At 43.3% G+C, this 26,095-nt stretch overlaps 1 protein-coding gene across 4 annotated transcripts; it reads left to right on the forward strand.

Annotated features, from left to right (window-relative positions):
- The first annotated feature begins 783 nt into the window (after positions 1 to 783).
- On the forward strand, positions 784 to 18,818 carry MARVELD2 (MARVEL domain containing 2). 4 transcript variants are annotated; one of them, XM_014574177.4, is made up of 7 exons: positions 784 to 1,161; positions 1,824 to 2,986; positions 10,735 to 10,767; positions 14,335 to 14,471; positions 15,059 to 15,230; positions 15,764 to 15,814; positions 17,403 to 18,818. In XM_014574177.4, exons 2-7 carry the CDS (start codon positions 1,844 to 1,846, stop codon positions 17,517 to 17,519), a joined length of 1,653 nt encoding a protein of 550 aa, XP_014429663.1. In that variant the 5' UTR covers positions 784 to 1,161; positions 1,824 to 1,843; the 3' UTR covers positions 17,520 to 18,818. The 4 variants fall into 4 exon arrangements, with proteins under 4 accessions (XP_014429663.1, XP_006124373.1, XP_006124372.1 ...); XM_006124311.4 differs by lacking the exon at positions 784 to 1,161 and adding an exon at positions 1,162 to 1,227; XM_006124310.5 differs by lacking the exon at positions 784 to 1,161 and adding an exon at positions 1,169 to 1,306.
- The last annotated feature ends 7,277 nt before the right edge of the window (positions 18,819 to 26,095 follow it).

The following is a 26,095-nucleotide window of genomic DNA, read 5'->3' on the forward strand; positions in this document are numbered from 1 at the left end:
TATTCTTCATGAATAGACTATAAAATGGTAAAGATGAAATTTTTACAGATCTTTAGTATGGCAGTTAAGACTACAGGTGCTTGACCTGTTCTTAACTTTGAATTTAATCTGATCATTGCAGTAATCTTAATAGCAGCCCAATCCTGCTGTGGAAGTTCTGCCTGAATCAGGACTACAGGATTGCACTCACTCATAGCAGGATAAACTCTGTTATACCAAGAAACATAGAGTACATCCAGCATCTGGGCTGTTAAAAGGGGTAGAGTTGTCTTTCCTTGTCAAATCATTGAAAACTTTGATTTTTTTTTTAAATCACCCAATAGAAATGACACACTATAATCTTTTATAAATATTTTGGCTTTTTTTACATAGTGGAAAATAGTGGTTATTTTTATTTTAAGATTAGGAAAACAAGACTGAATACATTGACAAGTCAGTTTTCTAAATGTCTCTTCATAATAGAAACATCTAGCTCTTCAGAAGCTGAAGCTGATTGATTGGTTCTTTAATACAACTAATCAAAAACCCTAAGGCTGGTGCCACTATAAAGATTACCACTTTTATTATGGCATAAGATTTTGTGACTTGCAGCTCTCGGAATCTTATGCCATAATAAAAGTGTAAGTCGTTAAGTTGTAACTGGATTCGTTGCTTTGGCTGAAACAGTCATGCACTGTATTTGTAAAAATGGGAATCACGCCGTGATTGCATCTCTGCGGTAGTACCCTAACTAACACATGACCGTAATAGTTTATTACATCATTAATACTCTAGTGTTAGCCGGTAGGGTTGTATGGGCAGCCGGGGTAGGAAACAGAAGCATCTAGTGCTCAATTTTTGCTGTGTGGTAGCCTGAAGGCTACTGCTGCAGTTCGAGGCAGTAGCGGTTCTCAGTACATTGAGGCTTCGCTCCTATCGTGAAGGCAGCCGAGGCAAGTTGCAGCGCCGGGTCCCTGGCAAGCGCTGTCCTAAGCTGGATCGGGGCGGGCGGGCCGTAGGGTCTGGCCGCCGGGAGCAGCAAGCGGCCGTTCAGGGGAAGTCGGGCGGCTGGGACAGTGCGGGCTCGGCCCGTACCCGCCCACAGGGCAAGTGGCGCAGGGACGGGCCAGGCCGCACGGGGCGCAGGTGCTCCGAGGCCGGGACTGGAGGCGGGGCCGGCAGGTGAGTTCCCGGGGCGGGGCTGGGGCCCGAGCCGGAGGGGACGTGCGGCGGCCTGACTAGGGCGGGGTGAGAGTCCCGGGCGGGCGTTGTCTGCCGGTGCCGTGCGGGGAGCTGAGGCGGTGTTGGCGGGAAGCGGAGGCCAGTGGTGAGCGGAGCGGCCCGTGGCCGGCGGGGGGAGGGGACGGATACTGGCCATTCGGGGGTGGGCGGAGACGCGGGGGGCGGCCCCGCAAATCCATTGCAGGATCGGGGCCCAAGAGCTTGTTGTTCCCTTTCCCGTGGCTCTTGGGGAAGCGGCTCTGCCCGTCGCTGGGTCGGGACGGGCTCGTTAGTTACTGGCAATTAAAAACATCCCGCCCACTTGGCTCTTTGAGCGTGTTTTGCCTCGGGAAATGGCTGCGGTCATTGTTCGTCGCATGTATGGAGCGTGAGGGATTACAGCTGGACTGGGCTTATTTTTATAGTGTCTCCTTTCCCTTTGGAGAAGGGAGCAGTTTTTGTGCGTTTTTAATTTCATCCAGGAATGGTTTTCATACTTGGCTTGATCGTTAGTGAGCACGTTGTTGGTATTTAACAATTTGTTTTCTGATGTTGGTAGGAAATGGAAATAATGCGGGAAGCCGATAATTTATAAATATTCATATAATTATTTTTGTTCCTAGAACAGGAGAACAAATCACAAATGTCTTCCAGGAGTGTATTATCAGCCCACAGATCAAAGCAGCCTGGATCTACCCAATATGATGAAGTACATGTAGATTCCTCTCTCTTGGAAGATACAGCAAGTCTGCCTCAAAATTCACAAAATGCTGAACTGCTACTGGATGTGGATCCCACGCGGCCACCGCCACCTCTTCCACTGCAACCACCTTTTGGCCCAGAATTTTACCCAAGTGATAGCGAGGAGCTGTCTAATCTCAAACCGGTGAGGCGATTCATTCCAGACTCCTGGAAGAACTTTTTCAAAGGCGAAAAAAGATCTCCAAAATTGGATAAGCCAGCATCAGATACAAATTACACGTCTGATGGAATTGAGTGTTCTCCACCAGGATCTCCACTACTGCCAGACCTCAAGTCAGCTGCTAGTTCTTATAAAGACCCATATGGAGGATCAGGTGGAAGCTACAATTCACGCAAACAAGCTGAACCCATGCTTCCCCAAGATCCTTATTCCTCCTTAGACCGACATACTCAAATGGCTCTAAATTACAGTGAGAAGGTGGAAGACTATAATCTGAGATACTCCTACATGAAATCGTGGGCAGGTTTACTCAGAATTCTGTGTGTTGTAGAGCTGCTTTTAGGTGCAGCAGTCTTTGCTTGTGTCACAGCCTATATACACAAGGATAATGAATGGTACAACATGTTTGGATACTCTCAGCCATATGGTTTTACAGCAAACAGTATGTATGGTGGCTATTATTATAGTGGCCCCAAAACCCCTTTTATACTTGTAGTAGCTGGCTTGGCTTGGGTAGTGACTATAGCTCTTCTAGTACTTGGCATGTCAATGTATTATCGAACTATTCTTCTGGACTCAAATTGGTGGCCTTTAACTGAATTTGGAGTTAACATTGCATTATTCATTCTGTATATGGCTGCTGCAATCGTCTATGTGAATGATGCTAACCGAGGTGGACTCTGCTATTACCAGTTATTTCAAACACCAATTAATGCATCATTTTGTCGCATAGAAGGAGGACAGACTGCAGCAATGATCTTTCTGTTTGTCACAGTGATTATCTATCTTATTAGTGCAATAGTTTGCCTGAAGCTATGGAGACATGAAGGCGCAAGGAGGCATAGAGAACTAATGGAACAAGAGGTAAGTCCAAAAACTATCCAATCAAACTGCATCAGCTTTCCTGTGTGCATTAGTGTGTACTTTACAAGATGAGATGAAGTAGTCAGCTTTGAGTTCTGGTTATCATTGTGCCTTGGGGTAACTCACCTTGGTACTAACTTTCCCAACTATCCAACAGAAATATTTACCCACTTCTGTAATATTCTGAGTTCAAAGAGGAAAGTGTCACATTGCGGGGAGCATTCCAGACAGAGAAGGGTTATGCCACTGCCTGTCCTCAGTGCTTAGTTAATAATGAAAGAGGTTCTAGGGCTCAAACACTTTTTGCTTTCATAAAAGTGCAGCAAGCCCAGAGTGGGTATGAATTGTCAGGCATAGAGGTGCAAGGGCTCAGCCCTAACACAAATGAACACTGCCTGCCTGTTCTGTAATCTTGGGTACCTCACAAAGCTTTGCTGCTATAGTCCGAGGCAAGGAAGCTCTCCAACAGCATGCATGTTGTACCTTGGGGGTGTCATTGTGGCTGCCACTCTGGTCCATCAGCTCTAACAAAGCAGCAATATCCAATCACACACTGGTTTACACAAGCCTTGGTTACGAGTGTAAAGGTGACCCATCACATTTCCGGTCCTGAATTTTCGGATATAAAATGTCCATTGCCCCAGTCAATGATCAACATTCTAGTTTGCTACTGATTTAAAGTAAGTTAAAACAAAATTTATTTTGTTACAAAGAGATTTTAAATGGGCACAAGTAAGTCAGAAACAATTACAGGAGAAATCAAGATAAAATGCTTTCTAGTAGCTAAAACTTAGCAAACTAGACATGGTTCCAAGTGGAAATCCTTACTACATGTTTCCAGCAACATGGCTGACCAAAAGGTCCTCTTCAAAAGGCTGGTTTCTTTCACCTCTTAGGTGAGGCAGAGAAGGGGAGTGCAATGTTTCTGTCTTTCACTTTTATAGTTCAGTAATCCTTTGAAATGTATTTTCATGAGGAGTCCTGTGGCACTTTATAGACGAACAGATTAACACAGGAGACTAACACAGCTACCCCCGATACTTATTTTCATGAGGATTACCCTTAGATCAAGCTCAGTTAAGCAGTGAAAAAGGAGTCATGAAGTGTAAGAAGTTCTCTGCTGTCTGCCAGAATGCAAGTCCTTGCCTGACCCTTTTCTTTGCCAGATAATAGGCACTTCATAGATCAATGTTTCCCAATTGGTGCTCCGCGGAACCCTGGGGTTCCGCGGAGCACAACGAGGGGTTCCGTGAGGAGCCGGCGCTCCCCCGCCCCCTCTGAAAAAGAGAGAGAGAGCCCGTCCCTGCCGTGCGCGACCTTCCCTGAGTTGCCCCTAGCTGGCTGCTACTGCCCTGCGCAGTGTGCTCAAACCAGTAGGTGGAGAGATGCCCGGATGTGACATAACATCACAGCCCAGGATTTTAAACGTGCTGGGCGCTGTGATGAGCGCATGGCTGAGTTGCGGGTTCGGAGTCCAGGGACAGAGCACAGACTCCGGCCCCACAAAGTGTAAGGCAGAAGGTACGGGAGAGGGAAAGGGATTGTGCAGAGGGAAAGGGGAAGGCACCCCGGGAGCGCCGTAGATTGGCCGCCCGCAGAGCACGCGGTGCACGGCGCTTGGGGGGGGTGACGGCCCCGGGCGTGCGGCGCTTGGGGGGGGCCCTGCCCCCGGGCGTGCAAGTGTCCCCGCCCTCTGGCGCCCGGTGGGCAAAAGGGACAGGGGTGGAGGAGAGACAAATGGCAGGGGGCCAAGTGCAGACAATGAGGAAAAGGGCAGGAGGAGAGGTATTACTGGGAGGGGGACAGGGTGATGCTGGGAGGGGAGAGGGTAAGGGCATTGGGGGCTAGAGGGATGAGGGGAAGTGCTGGGAGAAGGCTTGAAAGAAGGGGTGGGCATGAGCAAGGCTGGGATGGAGCAAGTAATGTGTGAGGGCACAGGGGCATGAGGGGAATAGGGGCAGAGGGTGGTGAGGGGTGGGCATCAGGGAAAAATGGAGCAAAGGGGGCGGGGGAAATGAGGGAAGGGGGAGGCACCAGGAGGGTACAGGGGTAAGAGAAGGTGCAGGTGCCAGGGGATTCTGGAGGGACCACCATCAGAGGAGAGAAGCAGGGCAGGTTTGTAGAGGGAGGTGTTAGAAGAGGGGATGAGAAGGGGTAGCTCACATGATCAGAGTGGGGCTACTGGAGAAGTGGGCACAGGGAGGAGAGAAGGGCTGGTGGAGGGGGGCAGGTTGCAGGAGGGCTGAGGACAGTGAGAAGAGCAGGAGTCAGGACAGCAGAGGAGGGTGAGGAGTCAGGGGCAGCAGGCACCAGGGGAGCTGACATGGCAGCAGAGGGAAAAGGTAGAGGTTTAAAAATATTTATTAATAACTTGGGTGGCACATCCAAACAATCCACTCAATACTGGTGCACAACACAAAATTCATTTTGCTCATGTAAGGAAACTCTTAGGCTATGTCTACACTGGTTGTTTCTTGTGCAAGAACATCTTGCTCAAGTGTTCTTGTGCAAGAACACATCCACTCTTCCATGTGCAAACTGTGCTTTTGCACAAGAGCATCTATGGCCGTGTGGACACTCTCTTGTCCAAGAAAGTGCCGATGGCCATTTTAGCCATAGGGCTTTCTTGCTCAAGAAATTCATGTTGCCTATCTACACTGGCCTCTTCCGCAAGAATAGTTGCTCAAAAGGGCTTTTTCCTGAGTGGGAGCATCGTAGTTCTTGCGCAAGAAGTCCTGATTTCATACATGAGAACGTTAGTGTACTTGCACAAGAACACACGGCCAGTGTAGACAGGCAGCAAATTTTTGCACAAGAGCGGCCGCTTTGGCGCAAGATCGTGCCAGTGTAGACACAGCCAGAGGGAGGGAGGAAGGCAGGCAAGGGCGGGGAATCAGCACTGGCTCAGCATGTCTACATGGTTTGGGGGAAGGTGCAGGGAAATTGAGCTCAGCTGGGTTGCAGAGTGGGGAGGTCTGGGGAGCTCTCACATATAAAGACAATGCTAAAACCTTTTGAGTTTGACATAATATTGTATTTAAAAATGAAGCCAGGCCAACAAGCCCCCAATTGGGACCAAACCCCCATTTCACTGTAACATCATAACACTCCTGTACCACCTGACCCCAAATCTGAGCCTATCATATACTGGAACCCCCGTCCTGAGCCTCTTACATCCCCACATTCCTGCATCCCCACATCCTCAGTCTTCTGCCACAACATTCCTCCACCATCCACACATCCCAAATCTGTGTCCTGAGCGCATCATACTCACAAACTTCTTGCCCTGAGTCCGTCACATATCCAGCCCAAACTCCTGCACCCTCACATCCACAAGCCCTGGCTTGCTCAGCACCCCAACCTTCCACCTGAACCCAACACTCCCCAGCCTAGAGCCCCCTCCCTGAGTCAACAGCCCTTTCTCCTGCATCCAAATTCCCTCCCAGAGCTTGTACTTCTCACCCCTTCCCACACCCAAATCCCTCATTCCCACCCCACACCTCACTCTCGCTAGGTTGAGACAAGTATAAGGGCTGGGGATAGCAAGTGATGGAGAGGAGGGGAACAGAGCGGATGAGGCCTCACAGAAAGGAGATGGGGGGGAGGGTGTCTTGGGGAAGGAATGTGAATTTCATGAATTGGTGGGTCCCTCTCTCCTCCCCCACCCCACCCCACCCCTTTTTTTTTTTGGCTTGACAATCCTAGGGGTTCCTTGAAATTTTGAAAAGCTGAAAAGGGTTCCTCAGCCAAATAAAATTGGGAAACACTGTCATAGATGATGACAATCAACTTGGTTGCAGGTGTCACCTTGTCCTTTATTTTTGAGAAACAAAGTTGCCCTACAGCAGTGGTTTTCTAAATTTTTGTATTGGTGACTCCTTTTAAACAGCAGGCCTCTGAGTGTGATCCCTGCTTATAGATTTTAAAATGGGGAGAGGGGATAATTTAATGGGGTCAGGGACAGTGTTCCCTCTTAAGATTTTCCATCCATGAGCAGAGTGAGTTTTGTCTTGCGCACCAATATTGAGTTTATGTGCGATTGTTTGGATGTGTGCCACAATAGCACCCAAGTTATTAGCAAATATCTTTAAAAATATTATGGAAGAAAGAAAACTAAAACAGGGGATAAATAAAAATAGCCCACCCTCCAAAATATGCTAGCATTCGTCATTTGTCAAAATGAGCTAATTTTGGCATTTCTTTTTCTGCCTCCCCTTTTATTAAAGAGCACTGTAAACTTTCTTGTGGTTTTGTGTTTTGCTCATGTTCACAATTTAGCGGAGCTTGGGTTATTTATTTATTTATTTATAATTGGACTATAAAGAGTCAGCAAAATCAGTCTCCAGAATCTAAGATTGAAAAATGTTTTGACTCTGTTACTGAATAACATTCTCCAGAGAGCTTCAGAGGGGTAGCCGAGTTAGTCTGTAACAGGAAAAACTTAAACAACCAGTAGTCTAGTAGCATCTCAAAGACTAAATAGTTACAAGAGGCTGATAAGTACCATTAGTTTGCACTTGGAAAGGAAGATGACCAACACCAGATTCTACACAGACATCAAGAACCATTAGCACCTTCGTTGGTTGGTTGGTTGATAATGTGCGAGCCCTTGCATATCATGATTCAAACCATTAATATAAGAGTTAAACTTGTGAATGAAGTTAAGTGCCAATCTTTTTCTGTGTATTTGGCTTCTAGAATTGGGCTGATACCATCTATCGGTTTTCTTAATCTTTCAAGTGCTACTAGACTATCTGTTGTTTTTTAAGATTCCCCAGAGAGTTGCATTGAGAGAGATGCTAGACAGAAAGAACGTGGCATCGTTAAAAGTTACCTGAGTGCCAATACGTTAATTGATCCACCTTATCTCCAAGTGAAAAGTGTGTTAATGGGTTAACTGAACTCATGGGAACAGACTTGGGAGGCCCATAGGCAAGGTGGAGGGGTAGGGCTGTGGGCAGAAGGGACGAGGCAATCAGCCTTCAGCACTGCCCAGATGTCACACCGTGGCACTCTAGCAGTGATTTACAGAGCCTGGTGTTCCAGCCACCACTACTGCCACAGTAGTAGTTGCAGTGGCTGGGAACCCTGGCCCTTCTGAATTGCTGGGCACTAGGACATTTGTCTCTTTGCCCCCCACCCCTGGTAGCAGGAGAACTTGTACATTAATAGGAATATTTTGAAAAGCACTTGAGATTTAGAAAAATTAATTCCATGGCAAGTCTATATGATTTATGCCCCCACATGTCTGTGCTTTTAAAAGTTTCCATCCATGGAATGTTCTGTCCATGTGTGGACTCTGGAGCAAACCAGATGAGTTTCACAGAGAAGGGTCAAATCAATGAATGATAAAAGTGATGCCATGTCAGTGTCTGACTAAACTCATTTTATCATAATAATCCTTTTCTATTGTTAATGGACTTTCTTCTTATTTCTAATTCAATTTTACGGAGTTTTGAAGTAAAAGACCAATCAAACCAGAGCCTGGAATAAAGAAAATGTTCAAAATAAATAATATAAGTAACGACTACGTAAAATGGCAAGCATGTGATACACTATAATAGCATTCTGACTCAACACCGAACAGGAAGAAAGAATTTGAAAACAAAAATCTTAAAGGAAAATAATCTGTAGGAAGTTGCACACCAACAACTAATGTCACTGATACTTATTAGCGACATGACTACGGAAATAGCCATTAAAAATGTTTTCATGACTGTAGATTATACTTTCAAACATTGCTAGGTCAACTGGCTGCATGTAACCATTTAGGAGAGAAGAAATCATGGAAGATTACCACTTCAGCAGAATTATTAGAACCAGTGAGTCAAATTCTGCCCTTGCTTGCATCCAGAAAACGTTGATTTCATATACAGGACAGATTTCAGAGTAGTTACACCTGCATAGTTCCAGAGGGCCTGAATTAGTCCTGGGATGAACACATTAGTTGGCCCATCTGGGCACAAAAATAATTCCTTTCTAGAAGACCATCTCTCACCATCACCATTCATATACTCCCCTCTCCCTTGTGTCTATACCCAAATATTCCATTTTATAGATACATAGTGAAATCTCCAGATTACATATCAAGTTCTAATGACAGTTCCCCCACCCTGAGATAAAACTAAAGTATTTGGAGTGACACATACACCTACAAATCCAAAGTATAACATACTTACCACAGCAGGAACAGCCCTCTGCTGTCCGCCAGTCAACTCCTTTGGACCCAGCTGCCCGTGACACAGCCCTGGTTCTGGCCCCAGACACCAAAATAGCGTCCTCGACACAATGCTGGGGCTGCCGGAGCAGCTGCCAGCCACCATGTGGCCGGCAGCTCTAGCCCTGGGGAAGGGCTGATGCTAGAGCCATGGCCAAGTGGTGACTGCTCTGCTCCTCCTGGGGTGGAACAGCTGCCTGGCACGTGACCCTGCCCCGGAGCAGCTTAGAGGCCACTGCTCAGCTCTGCTGAGGAGGTGGGTGGGCCTCAAATTTTTGGTGCGTGCCCCAAAGAGCTGATAGTTGTCATTTCAGTTTATGTTCAAAATTCTTCATATGCATTTCATACATACTTTACATACAAATATTGATAATTCTGTTAAACTTTTAAACAATACCCATATTTTACACAATTATTATAGTAGTGTGTAGGATGCGAATACAGGGGTGATCACAGAAAGGCACTAGCTAAGTACAGATGAAGTGTCCATTGAAGTCAGTAGTAGTCTTTCCATTGGCTTAATCAGGCTGAGAATCCATGTAGTTGCATGGAAAATATCTAAATACTCTGGATGCTTTCACTTCTCTGAGCCTGTTGATGCGGATGACATGATGATGTCATTCTGCCACCCTGAAGGAAATTTTATTTATTTATTTTATATATATATATATAGAGAGAGAGAGAGAGAGCTATGTGATTGCCTCAAAATATTCTAGTTAAAGATTAATGTTATATAAACATCTGAAAAAATGAATTTTATTAATATAATCAAATTATTCCCACCTGTCCTTCAATATTCCGTTACTGTTTACTTGAAAAATATTCCCAAATAGATTATAGGGGTTGGTTTGGATGAACAGAATGTAATGGGGAAATTGTTGATGGCTAAGTTAATTCCCACAACACATAATAAAAGAATGATTTCTGCCCCTAAAGAGCTCGTGGGTTAATATTGGACAACATATAAGAGAGTAACAAAAGTGGTAGTGAAGAAATTGAATTATCTAAAAGCATAACTGAAAATGTGTGCTGTAGCACGGGTGTAATTCTTAAAGTTGGGTGGGGTTAAATAAAAGTTGGGTGGTGGTTAAATAAAAGCCAAAAATGGCTTAGAACCCACTGACAGTAACAAACTGGGAATTCCATTGATGGATCAACCTAGTGATATTATGAACAAAAAAACAAAAATTACAACCATGGTTGCACCTGTTTCTATTTTCTTTCTTACAGACTTAGCAGTCAACTTGGGCTGCAGAGTGACAATTTTGGACTGTAATTAAGATACTCCAAATAAACTGGTCTAAATGGTTACAGTTTCTTTTGAATTACTGTCTTCTCTCTAGAAAACTGACACTATATTGCCATATATATAGCTTTCCTTAAAATAATATATGTATTTCATATTTAAACATTAATTACCCTCAAAACTGTGTATTACGACTTCTATAGCGTTTAGGATTTTAAAGGTTTGCAGAATATATTAATACTTGAAACATTTATGTTAAAGAATAACTTTTTTTTTTTTTTTTAGATGAAAACACAATCTTTTGCACCAAAAAGGATGGTAAGAACCAAATTTGTTCTCTCCTAATTTTCTGACTGATATTATCATAGGATGAAAAGAGGTAAAGTTTTCCAAAGTGCTGGTCAGAAAAGGTTAACTCTTTAATACTGTTAGATTCTCACATTGTTAGCTACTTAATACGAGATTGTTTGAACTTTTGTATTTCTCAACTTTTTTGGTTTTTGAAGGAAGTAGTGATCAGGAAGAACTCAACTCATACCCCCTTTGGACTATATCAGTACTGTCTTCTGAATGTCATACTTAACATCCTTGATCATGGTAAACAAAGGAATTCACAGGAACTGTCAGCACCTATTGTTCCAGCTCTCCTCCAGAGCCTATTATTCATGCTCTTCAGGTGGTCTTTCTTGGTTTCAGCTTTGTTTTCCAGCTGGATCTGGTTCAGAGCTCTAACTTCGACTTCTTTGGCTGAAGTGCTTTGTTGCATTTGTGGTACCCTTTTGTGAGTGTGTGTCAGCTTGTCTGCTTCTTGAGTTTTCAGCAGACTTATGACCATTTGGTGTATCGATGCTTGGTCTATTACTCTTTTGAACTGAGAATGTGAAAGGTTAACAGGTAGGCATTGCCCTTAATGGGTGATGCTTACCAGTTCCAGTTATCGGTTAACTGGTGGCGGGCAGGGGGCTGCACCAGTCCCTCTGGAGCCCCATTGTGGACAGGGGCTGCTCTGGTCATGCCCCCTTTAATCAGTTAAACATAATGTTTAACTGGTTAACCAATTAAACAGGATTTTACATTTTTTGAATATGCTTGGGCTCAGTATTTCTTGGTACACATCTCTCTTGTTGTTCTGCTGCTTCCGTTGACAGGTCAGGACTTGACCCCTTCACCTCCCTTTTGGTTTTTTAGTAAGTAGGACAATGAAGAAGACAGTCCAGTGCCTTCACCTTGCAGGATGATACCCGATACCTAGGATTAATGACCATATTTGTGCCATTGGAATCAACCACAATGTGTAGGATATATTTGCACATGTCATCTGAGGAGCAAAAAAGGGTGGGCAGTGCCTCCAAACCCTTATTGAGGCACCCTAGAGGGAAAAGGGAAACGTAGAGCACTTTGAAGGGTAAATCCTTCAAGGTGAAGCCTAAGTTAACCAAGGCCACTATGCACGGGGATTCAAGTGCCTTCACTGCACAAACTGCTATCCAGTTTGGTAAGAACAGAGCAGCTGAACCACAGAGTGCCTTGTGTAGTCATCAGCAAAGCGTTGCCAAGTTTTGCAATCTGGGAATTTAAGGAGACGATGAGAGAAACTATGCTACTCTCCTGTATGTTGGAATTGAAGCCTTCTACAGGTTGGACCTCACCCGTCTGGCATAGGGATGTGAACAGATAACCAGTTACCTGGTACTATGGAGCAGTCCCCCTCAGGCGGCCCACCACAGGTGGAGGGCTGCGGCAGCCCCACACAGGGTCAGAATCTGAGCTGGCCCTCTGTGGGGTTGCTGCCTCTGCGAGACCCATGTGGGACCAGCAAAGCCTGCCCGCCTGCACTCCCCTTGAGCTAGAGTACCCCCCTCAGGAAGGTACTGCTCCAGCCCCCTTTAATTGGTTAACCGGCTAAACATAGCATTTAACACTGCATTTAACCAGTTAACCAATTAAACAGGATTTTACAGCCCTTGTCTGGCTTCTTGGGACTTGACCAGTCCCAAACAAAGCTGTTGGAGTCCGGCCCTGGCCAAGACTCTGGCCCCAGCCCCATTGCTGCCAGCCCAATCCCCACCAGAGCTCCAGCCCTCCTGCTACTGGGCTCCTGGCCATGGAGTTATCTGGTCCAGGAACATCTGGGGTCGTACCAATCACAGATGTTGCAGATCAGAGAGTCTTGGTTTAGGGAGATACAACCTGTACTTCAGATTTCTGGATTTTCCCCTGTTGTGTGCCCAAAGCAGAGACACCAGTGATTCTGGGTAACTGTATGTGCTTAGTGATATAATCAAGGACTCCTGAATCATTCTGAAAAAGCTGAATGGCCAGTGAATCTCTGGCTTAGACATTGGTGCCAATAACACTTCTTGTTCAGGGTCTCCAATGGTACTGATATTCCCAAGAGTACTTAAAGCAATACTTTCCACATAACCTTAATTTTGCCCTCATAAAAACTGGGAACTTCACAGTGCCTTTCTCCTGAATAGCAGAAATTACCAATTTCTCTATGCCCACCACAAGACCAAATCAGGATTCATATTCTTACAATCCAGGAGGACCCTCAGGGAAAGGGAAAAATTGTTGTTGATTGACAGAGATTGAACTGGACCCACCAACCTACCTTTTTCCTAGTTTCCTTGTTGTGCAATCACAATTAGTCTAGTACAGGTTGAAACTCTCTAGTCCAACAACATCTGTAGTCCGGCATGATTTTAGGTAGCCAGATGTCCACTTATCATGGGTTTGGCCAAGTTTCCTTCAGTCCCATAACATTTGTTTACAGCCACCAGTCCTGATAGTCAGTGTTCTGTGCTGTTATTTCACTCTAATTTAATCCTAAATGTAGTCTAAGAGCCCAATAAGCAGTGGAAGTGTTGGTAATATATGGAGATATAACTATCTCATAGTGCTGGAAGGGACCTTCAGAGGTCATCAAGGCCAGTCCCCTGCCCTCACATCAGGACCAAGTACCATCCCTGACAGATTTGCCCCAGATCCCTAGGTGGCCCTCTCCAGGATTGAGCTCACAACCCTGGGTTTAGCAGGCCAGTGCTCAAACCACTGAGCTATCCCTACCCCCACAAGATAGTATTCACTTCCCATGGTTTGGCACGTTCTCTGGTTCAGCACCAGTCAGGTCCCAGGAGCTCCGGACTAGAGAGATTCCATCTGTAATTCCTTAGAGATCTTCTTTAAACTTTTCTGTAGTTAAGCAAGTGAATGGGCCACATAAGTGGCCCTTCTTCCTCTCAATGGACCCAGATGATCATTGGTGGACAACCCTCGTCCCACTGGGATTACCCCCACAGCCCAGGCACCCCCTCTCTGTTCCTCCTCCCCCATGCCCCTCTTGTGTGCTCATGTACTGGCACCCTTGACTTGCAGTGTTCAAGCTCTGGGAGGGAGGAGGAGGAGTGGGGACAGAGCATAAAGCAGCAGATTCATGGCTCTCTGAAAGTGGTTGGAGGGAGGCAGAGGAGTGTAGTTAAGTGCGGGGCTCCAATGTCCCAGTGCGGGCCACATGTTGCCCACGACTACTATACTTCATTCAAGTCACACAAGACTAAATTTCCAAACCCCAGAAAGAATAATATGTTCAGGAGCTGTTAAAAATGGTTATTCTGTATGAGAAATCTCACTTTATATTTCTGTATGCAATGATAGTGTAGTCACATTGGTCATTGTATATAAAAGAAGCAAGGTGGGTTGGTCTGATAGTACATGTTAGTTTATCCACTTTACATTTACTTATTTCCTAGTTCATGCTTTATTTTTTACTCTAATATTACAGTTGCATTCAGGAAGGCACAGGAAACTGTTTAATACCTGCAACTTTAATTCCACGCTAACAATTATATTGTTTTGTCTTTATCGTTTTACTTTTAAAATTAGAATGAAAGTGAGGACAGACCAAGAGAGGCAGTCAATTACAGGCAACTGAAATCAGTGGACATGAAACCTGAACTACTAAATGGCCACATACCTTCAGGCCACATTCCTAAGCCTATAGTGATGCCAGACTACTTAGCGTAAGTGCTTTTGTAACTTTCCATTAAGCTCATTTCACCAAAGAAAGGAATTTTTTCTATTCTCCTATTTTAGTATCTAACAACTTTTTCAGATTCTACTGGTCTCCCAATTTCGTAATTAAATGAATTGTAAATAAGAATGATGAAAATCATGGTTTGTAGACTTAGCATGTAAATATTTAATATAAATGCATAATTAAAAATCTAGTTTTTGTAATAGATTAATTATGGGAATGAGGGTTAGTGATACAAAAATAATTAAAAGAATAAATACATATTTCAACTTTTTTAGAACCTCCAATACTTACTCTTCTTCAACAGTCTGACAATCAGAAATCAAACTTTAGCAAAGGAAATTTAGGCACAAGTAAAATTCAAAAAGTAAATAGTCTTTGCAAATAATAGAGCTCAGTTGTTCCATAAAGATATGTTTCAAATAATGTTAACTGAGTAATACTTAATTCAGATTTCAAAGTCTTATGTATAACCTACTGAAGTTTGAATGGCTGAATGTGCTCAAAAAGCCACTTTTACAGCTTTTTTGAGAAGTCTTGATTTATAGCACTTATTATAGTTGTTTCTTACAGAAAATATCCAGCAATTCGGACTGATGATGAGCGAGATCGCTATAAAGCTGTATTTAATGATCAGTTTGCTGAATATAAAGAGCTCTCTGCTGAAGTTCAGGTGGTCTTAAAAAAATTTGATGAACTGGATGCATTGATGAGCAAGCTTTCTCTTCACCCCGGAAACACACTGGTAAGTAGCTAACTAGGCATGTGTGTTCTTTTAAAAAGAATGAAAAAACAAACTGATTTCTGTGTTTTCAAAAACTGAGTCCAAAAATCTTAAATTGGTAGACTGCCTATAAGAAGGAGAGACCTTCTAATGCTAAAGATGAAAAAATGAGATGGATTTTGATCGCCCAAAAAATCTATTATCTTAATAAACTTAAAAAACAACAAATAGAATGGTAGCACTTTAAAGACTAACTCTGCAACCCCTCTGAAGTTTTTATTATTTTCATGTTTTACTAGTTCTTAAGACTTCGTCGTAACTAGTTTCCTCCCATTTTTTCATCTCTTTATTTTAATTCTTTTCAGTTAATTTCCATTTTAACTGAAAGTTTTGACTAACTTCGGTTGTTAGCATTGACAAATTCAAATTAATATTTTCAAAGAAAAACTAAAATGTATCTCGGTGCTTTTGACAGAAGTGTGGGTAGAACTTATGGGAGAACACTAACAACAAACATGAAATTTTTAGAATGTTTCACCCTTTTCTTTTAATAGGAACATGAAAGAATTTCAAAGGTTCTTCAAGAGTACAGAAAGAAGAAGAATGTGAGTATTTTCAGCTTTGCCTCATAATACTAATTTGCAGTAGTAATCCAGTATCTTTAATAGTAGGCATAATCCATTGATTAAGAGTATGCCCACCTTTTGTGTGCATTGAAAAGCTTTAAAAATATTCTGTATATGAGTTACTAAAAATGCTGGGCACTTGAGGAAGTAGGTAAAATTTAGTGCCCAACTCTGTACAATTTCTGCTGGTTGCATCTTGTGATAGCACTAAATATATAAACTACATTTCAAAAGAAACAGCTTATGCTCTTAAGTTCAAGTATTTTTTCTGTTTGATAGTAGGTCCAATCTATTAATAACTTGTCCTGAGAAGGCTTGCTAACAGTGTTCAGTTTTTTTAGAATCAATCAGTTTTCCATCTGCATTGGTTTTCAAGATGCAACAAAGCCAACCTTCATTGTCAATGATAAAACATTGTGCATTTGCTCAATCTTTAAAGGAAGTCTCATTTTCTTTTTAATCAAAATATTTTTAGGGATGTAATACATGTTGGTTTCAGAAGAACTGTCACTGGAACCCAGAAGAAGTTTTACTTCATTTCTGTTAATGTAGGTTAGTTTTGTGTGTGTAATTACAGGTTGAGCCTCTCTAGTGCAACATTCTCTGGTTCGGCAACATCCATGGTCCAGCATGATTTTAGGTGGCCAGATGTCCACTTTTCATGGGTAGGGCCAAGTTTCTCACAGTCCCTCAAGCTTGTTTACAGCAGCCAATTCTGGTTCTGTGCTGTTATTTAGCTCTAATTTACATTTTCGAAGAGACCAGCAAGCAGTGGAAGTGTTGGTAATGCTACTTAAACATAAGAATGTTTTTTATGCTTTATCTTTTTATTTCCTTGTGCCAATGAAGTGAAATTGTATCAACAGTAACAATTTATTATAACTGGTAAGCCTGAGGTAAATGTAGACTTGTGTAGAGTGTATGAATACAGTCATGTATGATTATTAAGGAGAGTTGCAAGCCGTGTTCCATTTATTCACCTTAATGAAATAAAAATAAAAAGACCTGCTTGCTACAATATTAACCTGTCATGGTTTTGCAAATTCTCTGGTTCAGCACTGATTAGGTCCTGATGTTGCCACAGTTGAGAAGCTCAACTGGTTCTTACATTCCATTATGATCCTAGATATGTAACAATGTAATATCTTGATGTGTACTTGGTTTTTTTTATTCAGTGTAAATCGAGGGTACATATCAGTCTTTTTTTATCTGATTATCTTTAACCAAAAATGTACAAAAAATAATAAAATATTTAAAACAATCAGAACACAAATATATAACTGAAACAGGGCAGCACAACATACATACTTTAAAAACAAATTGAATTGCATTACTTTACTAAATGACTAAAATGTATCAAAATCACAGCCCCTTTCCACCCACCCAGAAAACAAAAGAGAGCAGGTAGAAGAAATTATGTTCAAGGAAAAATAGCATGTGCTTGGAGATCATGAATCCATGCAGATATACTGTCCTCAGCCAACTGCATTATTGATTGATCTTGGAGGAAATTGAAAGATGCATTATGTTATTATGAGTTGTTGATTTGTTTGTATGTTTCTGGCAGGATCCTACGTTTCTGGAGAAAAAAGAACGTTGTGAATACCTAAAGAACAAACTTTCTCACATAAAACAAAGAATTCACGACTACGATAAAGTTATGAATTGGAACGTACAGACATAATATCACTCTAACTTTAAGTGATACTTTGTATTTTTGAATGGAAATTATTATTTTTAAATATTTATCTTCAAAGCTATTGCTTCCTCCAATCAATGCCTATATATAGTCTGTGTAAATTTTGTGCATTTCTGGTAGTGTTTTGTACACAATTATATTTTAAATGCAATGTAACAATATAAGTTAAGATATTTTCTGGCATTTACATTGATTGAATGCTTTATACATGTCCCTTTTTATGCAGTCATGGATATGATATAATTGCTCACCTTTTTCCCTTGCTTCTGTCTCTCTTTAAATGTGTGTATCCTCTGTGCCAGGTCTGGTTCTTCTAGATCAAGTCAAGAACCTGTGCAGTAGTGCTCTAACAAAAGTGTGTGTTCTTGTCCTTACATGTTCCTCAGAATCAGAGCCCCTGAAACTTGGCTCTTTGCCTACTTTTTTCCTCATTCTGAGAGTGATTGTTTATTATGGCGTGAACCCACAGATCTCAAAAAACACTGAGTGGAATCTACCTGACAGGAATGAGAGAGATCTAGTACCAGCCTCTTTACTGTTTGGTCTTGAACATTTATTCATTTCTTATATCTTTTAGTCTTCTCTTATGGAAAAGTTCTAAAGAAATCAGTTGGAGTTTTGCCTGACACAGGACTGCAGGATAGGTCCTTTATTAGCAACTATAGCATAGTTTGATTCTGCCCTATGCCTTGCACAGGTTAGGTAACTAAACTTACATTCCTCAACTATATTAATATGATAATGAAGAGATTATTGAACTCATGCATAGGCTCAAGCTTATGCTGCCACTTAACTCATATACAGGCTCAAGCTCATGTATAGGCTCAAGCTCATACTGCCATGGAATTATCATTGTCTTTTAACCCCCTTGGGTGAAGTAAGTTGAACTGCATGTGTTAAATTGAGGAAGATGTAACTTTCATGTTTGAGAGAACAGGAGAGAGTAGCTGATGCAGGTGATTGTAAACACTTGGTCAAATTAATGTACGAAGTAAATTTAAAGTTAAGAATCGGTCTAACTTTGCCCACCTCAGAAAAAGTATTATGGTATATAAACCTTACACATTTTTAAATCAAAGTAAAATATTGTTCCCTGGTGAGAGACAAACCTCTTGGGATTTAGTTTGCTTTTATACTAAACCTTGCAATGTGTTTTAAGTTTGTAAATATATCACGCATCACATTTGTAAATACTTGCAAACTTATATAAGAAAATGACATTGTTTTCATTAATTTTATTGTTGTATTAACTTTTTTATGAATTAAAATACACTGAAATTGTTAGTAATTTTCTTATTGGTAGTAATCTCTTCACTGAATATCTTTCTATAACCAATACTCACTTGACATTTGGTTCTGAAATATGTTATTTAAATGTCCAAAATAATATATAAACACGCTATGGCTATGTCTATACTACGAGTTTTCTTGGCAAAAAATGTGTAATCCCCTTTTTTCTCCAAGGGTTACTCAGGAGCAGGTCACACTCACAGGTTTTAACATAAAAGGAGATCCCGAGTACCACAGTGGTGGTGATGTTTAGTTTGGGAAACCCTAGTCACCCTCTTACTGCTGTCCCTTGCTCATAAAGAACATATAATGGCGGTGCCTCCACCTGGCTGGCCCTGTAACACACTTACTGGTGTGCCTTGAGAACCTCCAGGAATAAACTTATTCCAACAACAAATTGGATCTAACTCCAGAACAACAATTACAAATCATAAATAATGTACATCTAATAGATTGCATTAGAATGAACAACCTTTACTTAACTTACAGAAACAGGATTTAATAAATTAACAGTGAATAACATCAATTAACAAAGTACACAGAAGTAAAAGGAACTTATCTAGCTGCTATATACAATGCCAATATTTATTCCACCCCAGAGTGTGCACGCTCCTGGACTCAAGTCCTAGACTCTTGCTTGCGTGGCCACGCTTGAAGAACTGCAGTTGTAATGGAGATTCTCTTAGGTAGTGTGTATGTGGGTCCAAGCTATGCAGCAGCTCTGGTTCACTGGGTTGGCCTCTCTGCCTCTGTGAACCCAGAGTTAGTTTGTATCTCTGAGGTCTGTCCCAGGCAGCATTTTCCCAAAGATGCCCAGTTACTCACAGTCTCCTGTGTGCTGGATGCAGAGTAGCTTCTAGCCACAAGTACAGCCAAAGGGTATCCCCTCTAGAGAAATCAGAAGCAGCCTGCTAGATCCCAGTTCCAAAGGCTCGCTGTCCCAGTCTGTAACTGCAACATAACAGCTCCTGAACTGAATCAAACTCCTCCACAGCAGCCTGGCTCCCTTTCTGCTCCAAAAACAGAGGGAAGAGTCCACAGACTGCTGAGTCTTCCTCCATGTGACTTTACAGTTCTGAAGCACTGTAAGGGCACGTCTAAACTAGGGAGGTTTTTTCGAAGAGGATATGCAAATTCCACAGGAATTCTGATCTCACTTTCAAAAGTGAAAGTGGTCTGGATGCGGTTTTTTCGGGGGGGGGGTTCCAGAAAAATTCATAAACCTCCTTTTTTAAGGAAAAGCGTTTTTCTGAAAGAAAAAAAACAAACAAACCCTGCATCCAGACTACTTTCACTTTCAAAAGAGCCTCTTTCAAAAGTGAGAGGGGAAGAATGTATGCAAATTCTTGGGGAATGTGCATATCCTCTTTCGAAAATTCTACCTAGTCTAGACATAGCCTAAGGCTACGTCTAGACTGGCATGATTTTCTGCAAATGCTTTTAATGGAAAAGTTTTCTGTTAAAAGCATTTGCGGAATAGAGCGTCTACAAAAGAAGATTAAGGGGGGACATGATAGCGGTTTTCAAATATCTAAAAGGGTGTCACAAGGAGGAAGGAGAAAATTTGTTCCTCTTGGTTTCTGAGGACAGGACAAGGAGTAATGGGCTTAAAGTGCAGCAGGGGAGGTTTAGATTGGACATTAGGAAAAAATTCCTAACTGTCAGGGTGGTCAAATATTGGAATAAATTGCCAAGGGAGGTGGTGGAATCTCCCTCTCTGGAGATATTTAAGAACAGGTTAGATAGACATCTGTCAGGGATGGTGTAGACGGAGCTTGATCCTGCCTTGAGGGTGGGGGGCTGGACTCGATGACCTCTTGAGGTCCCTTCCAGTCCTATTATTCTATGATTCTATGATTGGCACGGATGCTTTTCCGCAAAAGCACTTTTTGCGGAAAAGCATCCGTGCCAATCTAGACGCACTTTCCCGCAAAAAAGCCCCGATCGCCATTTTCGCGATAGGGGCTTTTTTGTGCAAAACAAATCTGAGCTGTCTACACTGGCCCTTTTGCGCAAAAGCTTTGCGCAAAAGGGACTTTTGCCCGAACGGGAGCAGCATAGTATTTCCACAAGAAGCACTGATTTCAGACTGTAGGAAGTCAGTGTTCTTGCGGAAATTCAAGTGGCCAGTGTAGACAGCTGGCAAGTTTTTCCGCAAAAGCAGCTGATTTTGCGGAAAAACTTGTCAGTCTAGACACAGCCTAAGTGTCTGTAATTCAAGGCCACTACTACCTTCCCCCGGTCCTTTTAAAAGAAAAGGGGGCAATTAAAATGAAAAGAATTATGCCACTGTAATACCATGGTGATGGGTTTCAATACTCAAGATATGAAAGAAGGATAATTGACTTCCCAGTATGTTGTTAATTTGGTCGCATTGTTGATCCCATATAGTTGAGAGCTGTATTATGCTACAGCTGTAAAAGATAACCAGGAATACAAATGTTCATGCCATATGACCAAATAAATGTTAGTTCAAGAACCTAGACTCAGGTTCTGACAGCTGAGAATTTAAACTGTACGCCTAAGTGGACAAAATGTGTATGTGCATTTTAAGTATATTATAGGTATTCTTTTGTTTTAAGAGTTGGTCTTAAAATGTGTGTCTGAACAAATAACTAATAAATCTATAAGGTACTTATCAGAAGGTTCATATGAATTAGATTTAACATTTTAGTGGTATTATGAATTGAGCCCTGTGATTTTTTTTAAAACACATTTTTATTTAATTTTGTTTTGGAATGTTGCAGTGTTTTGTTTTATCCTATGGAGAACAGGGTGCCAGGGGCTATTCCCAGGAGGTGGGAGGCCCTGGAGGAGGATTGCAGAGTGAACTAGGGATGTTAACTATCATTTGTATAAAAGTGTAACCATGTTATGCTTATAAGAAGCACATAGGATCTTTTTCAGGGGAGAAGGCAATACACTGTGTTTGTTGAGAATACAGCAGAGAAGCAGTTAGCATATGCTTTAAAAACAAACTCCCCCCCCCCCACACACACACGGTGCATAGTTACCAGTCCATGATGGCTAAATCTGTCTTACTGGCCAGGCAAGGCTGACTGAGCTAGGAGTCAGGGTTCCTCTGAGACTCCTCCAATGCTTGGCTTGCAGGACTGAACCCGTGACCACACCCCTGACCCCGTTAGCCACACCTCTGGAGGCAACACTCTCGGGACAAGATAGACACATGACCAAAAGTGAAAGGTGTCATGTGACACCCCCCCCCCCCCCAAGGACTTTTTCCACCATCCTCCTACCAATAGGGATTAGATTGGCCCCCACCAGACCCCTCTCATACAACTAACCTGCAATTGCATTAACCCAATGGCTGCGTCTAGATTGGCATGATTTTCCGGAAATGCTTTTACCGGAAAAGTTTTCCATAAAAAGCATTTTTGGAACAGAGCATCTAGATTGTAACGGATGCAAAAATGGCGATCGGGGCTTTTTTGCGGAAAACAAATCTGAGCTGTCTACACTGGCCCTTTTGCGCAAAAGGGACTTTTGCTTGAATGGGAGCAGAATAGTATTTCCGCAAGAAGCACTGATTTCTTACAGTAGGAAGTCAGTGCTTTTGCGGAAATTCAAGCGGCCAGTGTAGACAGCTGGCAAGTTTTTCTGGAAAAGCGGCTGATTTTGCGGAAGAGTTCTTGTGCAAAAACTCTTCCAGAAGAGTGTGTCTACACTGGCATGTGCCTTTGTGCAAGAGATGTGCTTTTGCGCAAGAGCATCCATGCCAGTGTAGATGCTCTCTTGCACAAGAAAGCTCTGATGGCCATTTTAACCATAGGGCTTTCTTGCGCAAGAAATTCATGTTGCCTTTCTACACTGGCCTCTTGTGCAAGAACAGTTGCGCAAGAGGGCTTCTTCCTGAGTGGGAGCATCATAGTTCTTGCACAAGAAGCACTAATTTCATACATTAGAACGTCAGTGTACTTGCACAAGAACTTCTGGCCAGTGTAGACACAGCCTTACTGATTCCCTCTACCTTCCTGATTTTCTATACCCTCTGCTCCCTGTCTCCCACCCCCTCCTTCTTTTTCCTTCCTCACGCCCTCCTATTTATTTTGGGTGTGCACATCCTAAACTCAAAACTCTGGTCATCTGAAGAAGTGGGCTGTGACCACGAAAGCTCATGATACCATCTGCATGTTTTGTTAGTCTATAAAATACTACCAGACCAAGAGTAGGAGGATTAGGCATGCTGTGGTAAGCAAGTTCCTACTTTAGCAATTACATTCTGGTCTATCTAAATTACAGTTACCAGGTCCAGGTTGAAAAAAGACCTGGTCAGCTCTGGTCAGCAGTGAAGATTGGGCCATTAAAAATCTGGTCAGCCTTGCAGCAGGTTCCTTGCCTGCATGGCTCCACGCAGCTCCAAAAAGCAGCAGCAAAGTCATCCATCTGGCTCCTACACGTAGGGGTAGTCAGGGGGTTTCACACACCAACCCTGTCCAGAGTGCTGGCTCTACAGCTTCCATTGGCTGGGAACTGCAGCCAATGAGAACTGCAGGGGCAGCACCTGCCAACAGCAATGTGTGGAGTTGCCTGGCCATGCCTCCACATAGGAGTAGGAGGCAGGCCATACCTCTACTCCCAGGAGCTGCTTGAGGTAAATGGTGCCCAGAGTTTGCATGTCTGACCCCATCTTGATCATCTTTCCATGTACCAAACACTTTGAACTGAGCCCAGACCACCTTCCTGTACCCTAAAACCATTCATCTTCAGTCCAACCCCACAGCCTGTACCCCCAACCAAAACGATCACATCCCCTGTACTGTAATTCCCTGCTCCAACCCTGATCTCCCTCCCATGCTCTGAACACTTCAATCTCAGCTCAGAGCACACTCCTGCACCCCAAATTCCCTCATCTCTAGCTGCACCCCAGAGCTCACTTTATTTCACAAAGAATAATTATAAGAAAAGCAGTACATCAAGTCCACAAAATTGCTCATGCAGCACATGAATCTGTAATTTTAAAATAAAATAATTGCCCAATGACAAAACCCTTGTAAATAGTGCATTTAGAAGTATACTCGAATATATGGTCCAGAAAGTTCTAAGACTCATTTATGAAATGCAGCTTTTTCATCTGCATATTAACCCAGTGCAAATAGAACTTTACCATATATATAAGTAGCACACATTCTCTTTTAGAAGAGAAGAAGTTACGCAGCAGTTGTGGATTACTTTTACATTAGCATTGAAAGGCAACAACACTTAAAATACTCTGTTGAAGGAGAGTGGTAGGGTCTGCACCTAAGGGTGTGTCTGAGAAACATAAAGCTAGAATATTGAACAGCCACTACCTGAACTCAGGGCTAACCCTCCACAAGAAAGAACAGACTCAGATTTTGAGAGGTGAAGCTTTTCACATAATATAAACATGTAAAAAATCAAATGTGTGTGTAAATTCCAGAGTGATGCTTTACAGTTAAAGCCTCATTTTTAACAGCACACCACCACAAAATAAAAAGAAAAAAAAACAAAATGAAATTAAATAAAAAACTCACCCAGTGGCTTCTCTCATGTAGGGCTAAATATGAGAGAGTAGTTCACAATGCCACTCACTCGAACTTGGCCCAGCCATTCTTCTGGCATCACAATGCCAAATCACAGCACTCACAGCAGAGGACCAGGCCTAGACCCGTGGGACAGAAGCTACCAATACAGGATGAGTGTGGGATGATTCACTCTAGGGATATAAGCATATAGTTGATTACACAATTAACCAGTAAGTCTGGGCTTATTGGTTAATCATGACTACACACAGCCTCCTCTCCTCTCCTCTCCTCCCTGCTGCCCCTCCCCTCCTCCCCCCCCCCCCCCCCCCCCCCCCCCCCCCGCTGCCTCTGTATCAGAGGTGGAGGGGGGGGGAAGGAAGGAAGGTGGGAGCTGGTGCCCATGGAGAGCTAGTGGAGCCACCTCTCCCCCATACTGCCTTTGATAGAGAGGCAACAGAGGGAGGGGGAGGGACAGGAGGGAGCAGACGCGGGGAGCTGGCTTTTAAGCCAGCTCTCTGTGGATGCTGACTCCACAGAGCCATCTATCCCCCTTTGCTGCCTCCTACAGAGGTAACAGCATGGGGAGGGCTCTTGCCTGCCCCTGTGCACTGCTGCCTCTATGGAAGAAGCTGGCCAGGGGAGAGACAGGTAGCTCCGCACAAGCTGCCCTCCTGTGCACATCAGCTTGCCCCACCACTTGGTGCTACTGTCTCTGTGGGAGGCGGCAGCAGCAGCTTGTGGGGAGGGGCATGCGGCTTGGCAGAGGAAACAGCATAGGGGGGCAGGAAGGAGCCAGTGCTCAGTGGAAATCCAGCTTAAAAAAGCTGGCTTCCCATGATCACTGGCTCCTGCGGAGGAGTCAAAGGGGCAGATGGGAGCGGGTAAATTGGGGAAGTTTTCAAGCCAGCTCCCTGTGTGTATTCAGGGCCGTCCTTAGGCATACACGGAGTACGCAGTCGCGTAGGCATTTGGAAGAAGCTGGCCAGGGGAGAGACAAGTAGCTCTGCACAAGCTGCCCTGCTGTGCATGTCAAATGCCCCTGGCATTTGATGGCATAGATCAAATTACTGGATGTGCAGTCAAATGACCTTTTGATTTGGTAGCTTATGTTGTTGGCTCCAGTGATGAATTCGCTAGTATAGACATGTGGGCAGAGTTGGTATCGTGTTTAGTTGCAGGGCTGGGTTCCTGGATGTTTATGATGTGGTTGTGTGGTATGGTTACTGGAAAGAATTCGTTTCAGGTTAGGGGGTTGTCTGTAAGCGAGAATAGGCTTTTCTCCCAAGGCTTCTGAGAGTGAAGGATCATTTTCCAAGATGGGTTGTAGATTGTGTATAATGTACTGGAGGGGTCTGAGTTGTGGACTATAGGTAACTAGCTGGACTTACCCGGCGTTGCTCGGGAAACCGGAGGAATAAAATTTAGAAAATTTAGGAAAGGAGGGGACCCTGAGCCACAGACCCTGGGGGCTCCTGGCCCACACCTGACCCTCTGAGAGCAGAAGGACCCGCCTCCCCCCACGACCAAGCAGCCAGCCCCTACGAGAACAGTACCCAGTCATGTAGCCAGTAGCAAGGGGACTTCTCTTTGCAAGGATGGCTCAGGGATCCACCTGCCCTGCCTTGGCAAGCAAAAGCTCAGAGCTCACATCTAACCCCGATGGCTGGAACCAGACACAGAAGAGTCCCACTCACAGTATGAACAGCAGCTGGCTGGCTTCACAGCAATGTAACACATCAAGGCTGTGTCTACATTGGCATCCCTTTC

This window comes from Pelodiscus sinensis, chromosome 6, assembly GCF_052426305.1.
Source record: "Pelodiscus sinensis isolate ZL-2025 chromosome 6, ASM5242630v1, whole genome shotgun sequence".
Classification (NCBI taxonomy): Eukaryota; Metazoa; Chordata; order Testudines; family Trionychidae; genus Pelodiscus; species Pelodiscus sinensis.

Coding starts and splice junctions, on each gene's coding strand:
- MARVELD2 (XM_006124309.5), top strand. CDS start 1,685: ATGGTTTTCATACTTGGCTTGATCGTTAGTGAGCACGTTGTTG. Junction 2,987..10,734: donor GAGAACTAATGGAACAAGAG/GTAAGTCCAAAA, acceptor TTTTTTTTTTAG/ATGAAAACACAATCTTTTGC. Junction 15,231..15,763: donor TTCACCCCGGAAACACACTG/GTAAGTAGCTAA, acceptor TTCTTTTAATAG/GAACATGAAAGAATTTCAAA.